The sequence below is a fragment of the Myotis lucifugus genome, unplaced genomic scaffold (assembly GCF_000147115.1).
Source record: "Myotis lucifugus unplaced genomic scaffold, Myoluc2.0 scaffold_381, whole genome shotgun sequence".
Taxonomy (NCBI): Eukaryota; Metazoa; Chordata; class Mammalia; order Chiroptera; family Vespertilionidae; genus Myotis; species Myotis lucifugus.
The window spans coordinates 919,396-923,698 of record NW_005871429.1 but is presented as its reverse complement, the minus strand read 5'-3'; the positions used below and the strand labels follow the sequence as shown (position 1 = coordinate 923,698).

The window sequence follows — 4,303 nt, the reverse complement described above, 5'->3', positions numbered from 1 at the left end:
CCAGGGCATGTGCCCTAAGCAGGAATTGAACTGTGACTTCCTGGTTCATCGGTTGACACTCAACTACTGAACCACACCAGCTGGGCATACAGTCTTTTATTATTATTATTATTCCATTAGCATTTTTTGTTGGAAAATTTTCAAATTTTATATTTTTGGTATTCTGAAGGACTTTTAGAAGCACTATGGCTGACAGGGTCCCAGCTAAGCTCTACACATGTTAAAAAGTGACACCTCTTCAGTAACTTCATAGTCCAGGGTTCCTGTCATCAAAGAAATTCCTAGAGAAACTCCCAGGACTGTTGACAGGCTTGGTAAAGGAAATGGACTGGGTGGACAGTTTGCAGGCTCCCGCGACACGCTGGCGTTGAGGGGAGCTGGTGCCTGGTACCTGGGGCGAGTTAATTGCAGTTAGCCTGCACGCAGCCGTGCCCACTGTGGCATCAGTGTTAAAGACACGCTTCTGCCTGTCACATACCACTGCCAATGCCAAATACCTATGTTCATAAAGTTAACACATGTAGTGAAGTTTCCTTAGCCAGTCATATGGTACTTGGTGGAGGTAAGTGGTGGGGGTAAGTCAACACAATTCACCATCTTTCTTGTGAGTAATAAAACAAGTGTTGAGGTAAGTCAGTTTATTGATGTGCTGTAACCACCATGGACACATTAACCAGAGGACTTGATTCAGAATCCATCCAGAACCTGGAAGCAGGCAGGAACACCATGACGACAGATGACAGGACAAAACCGTGGTCAATCTGCAGGGGTTTCCTTCAATATTTCGGCAAGTGATTTCTCCTGGTGTGGACGTAATTTACCGTGAACATGATTTAGTTACTCTTCAGTTGTTTATTATTATCAAGCTGTTATAAAAACTTAGAGAATTCTCTCATAAAACAGGAGGTACGCCTGTGAGTTCAGGACTTTCGCTGTAGGCACAGCTTGCACGTGGCTGTCGCTGATGTGAAACCACTGCCCTTCGGTTGATTCCATTTCAAAATCTTGGGGGACATCCCCGCGGAGAACAAGGTCAGACAGACGACTCTTTGCCATTCTCGCCTTGGTGTAGGCAGTGTAGTGCCCGGACATCAAGGTACCGCTGTGCTCCACGACTCCGTACAGGGAGTACATCACCCTGGTGCTTTCTTCAGCCATATCCTTACATTTAGCAGTACAAAAAGGAGCCAAATCTAAGATCTCCGGAAATTTTATGTGTTTGTTAATTTTGTGCAGGTTAAAACCAGCCTGCTGAAATCGCTTCAAATGAAGGGTGAGAACAGGAGGAGCGAGAGAAATCAACACCTGCTTTTTGGCATTGGTGTAAACATGTTTCTTTTCACCTTTTAGGTTTGCCTTTGGTGCACTACACTGTCTCCGGGTGCACACTTCACACAGCAGCTTATTGGCATCTTGGAGCTTCTCGTTCTGGGTGAACTGGTATAAGCAGTGCTGGATGGAGCACTTGTCAGCACTGGACGCGTCCCTGTTCGCAAGGGTACAGAAGGCAGTTTCTGGATCTTGGCCCATACACTCGTACAGCGTGGTCCCAGGAGCGGGGCTGCCATTCAGAATTTCCAGACGTATGTCGTCAGGGTGAAGAGCAGCATCCAAGTGCAGGTTCTGGAAACCCCTAGAAATGTCCACTTCCCCACCGCCCCCCGCATCCAGGCAGGCACTGTTCAAACTTCCGGGACAGTCAGTGGGAGAAGATGACAAAACCTCCACGTCATTATCCACGCTGACACTTCTCACATCTACGTCCTTTTCTATCACTTTCTCTTGGCCATTCAAGTCATTCTGATTAACACAATATTCTTCATTTACAACTTCCTCTTGTGAGATATGGTCGGATTTAATATCCACTTCTCCCTGAACTGACTTTTCAGCCTCACGCTCATTATCTTCAAGATGGTTAGCACAGACATCATTGAAATGAAAAACTTTTCCTTGAATTTTTTGTTGCCTTCGCTGGTTCTTGGCCTGCTTTTTGGCTTGCTTCTTTGCTTTTTTCTGCAAGTGCTTGCTTATTCCTGATGGAATATCATTTCTCTCTTTTATGTAAGTGTAATTATCTTTTTCTTCCTCGCGGTCTTTATCTTCGTTCTCCATTGTCTTTTTCAGATTTTTATCATTTATACTTTCCTTACCACTCTGATCATCTAAAACTGGTAGAGACAAGTCAAGGAAAGACTCATGAACCAAGGAGACCGTTCTGCACTCGTCACACATGATCGTGCTCGTGAGCTCCCCACCGAAGATGCGGTCCACAAAACTCGGCACTGATTCTTTCTTCTCATAATCTTTAACTTTACTTTTCAGTTCTTCATCCAATTTTTCAGTAGAATTACCAAATGCTTTAAGAACTCCTTTACTCACTCTTTGGTGTTCTTCTTCCCTCATCCCATCCAGTAAGTACCAGAGCAGCTCCTGGCTGTCTTGTTGCTGATAGCCTTCGAAGTGCACTGCTTTCTTACAGACCTGGGAGAAGAGTTCCTTAGGTGTCACAATTCCTTTTGAGGTCTCTTGCATCTCACTGAGAAACTGGCTCATGGCCAAAGTAAGAGGGCCCGGTGGCTCAAGATGAATTTCCAAGGGCTCTGTTAGTGCCAAGTCAGGTGGTTCAATTTTTACAACGGTTCCAGACATTTTTACCTCTTCCAGTAGTTCTCTTAGCACTGGTGTTTGTGACAAATTCTGCATAACTGCATTGAAGAAACACGTGTTCCCCAAATTACTGAGTCCTTTCACAGTTATTTGAGAAGTATAATTCATGGAAGTTTCTTTAGCCATGTTTTCCTTTTTCTCTCTCTCTGGTTCATTTTTACTCTCCTTTTCTAATTTTTTCTTTTCAAGTTCAATGCTACCATTACCTTTTGCTGATTCTGGAGCTGTAGGATGGGCTTGTTTCCTAACATAATCAACCACCTGACCCAATCGGTTTGAACGACAATACTGGACCTCATCATCACATAGGTAACACCAGACACTCCAGTTGTCCAAACTGAGCACCAGACAGTGGGGCTCGGACCTCGGCACCTGGGAGTGCTTCAGAGCGTGCTGCTCCTGCGAGTTCCTGCCGCAGCCCTGATGGCCACATTTAAGACACAGCCAAATGGAAGGGTTTTCTTCTGTTTCTTCTTCAGATTTGTCTTTCACTTTGTTGTCTGTCTCACAATCTTGGCAAATATTCCATTCCACATTCACCAAAGCCTTTTTCAGAATACTTTGTTCCAGTCCTTTTCTAATGTGTCTGCACACAGGTTCTAAAGATTTAGAAGAATCATCAACTGGAACAATTTTTCCCTTTATCCGTTTCTTTCCCATGTTGGCACTTTATGGATTACTTCCTGATACAAAATAATAAACTAGGGGAACCCTGTTTGGGCGCCAATTGTTGGGGTCCAACCCCAGCAGGTCCAGAGGTCCCCAAAGGTTTGGACGGAGTCGGCGAAGAAGGAATGACAGGAAGACAGTGTTCAGTTGATCAGCAGCCTAGCCAGGTTCTCTAGCCAGAATCTCCAGGCAGGTTCTGTCTTGACTGTCCTGTTACATCTATATTTATACCAGTTGATTTTAATCCTATCAATGTCTATTCCAAAGGTTAGGGCGTTTCTTATCTCCATTCCAGGGAGTAAAGATTATGTAGCTTAAGCGTGATTGTTCGTAGTTAAAGTGATTAACTACCCGCCTGGCACTTAGTTAAGGGGTTTATTCCCTCCCTAACTTCAGGGGAAAATCCTCACCTGGGGAAACAACCTTTCTTGGAGAGGTGACCTTGGGTAAAACACATGGCGCCAAGAAAGGGAACAAACACATTAAGAACAGTATGCAATATACGCCAGGTCCCTTGAAACATATGCTGTGCAGATGTTTCTTCCCTGCAGCGACTGTGTCAAGCAAGGATGGACCGGTTTCCGGCATCCCCCCAGTCAGTCCCTGGTGCCCTCCACTCCTAACACCTCCCTCTGACCGCGAGCTGGGGCATCCTCAACCGGGCCGTGTGCAATTTCTCCACCGGGGATCTAACGCTCTGGGGAAAGGAGCGGTTTTAGGGCACTGCCTCCGAATTTACCCGAAACAGTGTAGCAGGGTCCTCAAGAAACGCTTTCGTGCATGGAAATACCTGAGGGACTAGGGGATGATTACAAGGTGCAGAGGTACGTTACAAGAGAAGGAAGAACCAAGTGGAGGGAGGGTGGTGCCCACCCGGTGAGGGCCCGCGCTTCTCGGGAACTGCCTGGGAGGGGAAACCTGAGGATTAGCGGTGCCTGGGACCGGGGGGGTCCGGCCTTTCAATGTA

The 4,303-nt window shown here is 46.0% G+C and overlaps 1 protein-coding gene across 1 annotated transcript; it reads right to left on the bottom strand.

Annotated features, from left to right (window-relative positions):
- Positions 1-608: 608 nt before the first annotated feature.
- Positions 609-3,582, bottom strand: LOC102431625 (ubiquitin carboxyl-terminal hydrolase 16-like). The gene has a single exon (XM_023743245.1). The coding sequence runs from the start codon at positions 3,325-3,327 to the stop codon at positions 880-882; it is 2,448 nt and encodes an 815-aa protein (XP_023599013.1). The 5' UTR covers positions 3,328-3,582; the 3' UTR covers positions 609-879.
- Between the last annotated feature and the right edge of the window lie 721 nt (positions 3,583-4,303).

Coding starts and splice junctions, on each gene's coding strand:
- LOC102431625 (XM_023743245.1), bottom strand. CDS start 3,327: ATGGGAAAGAAACGGATAAAGGGAAAAATTGTTCCAGTTGATGATTCT.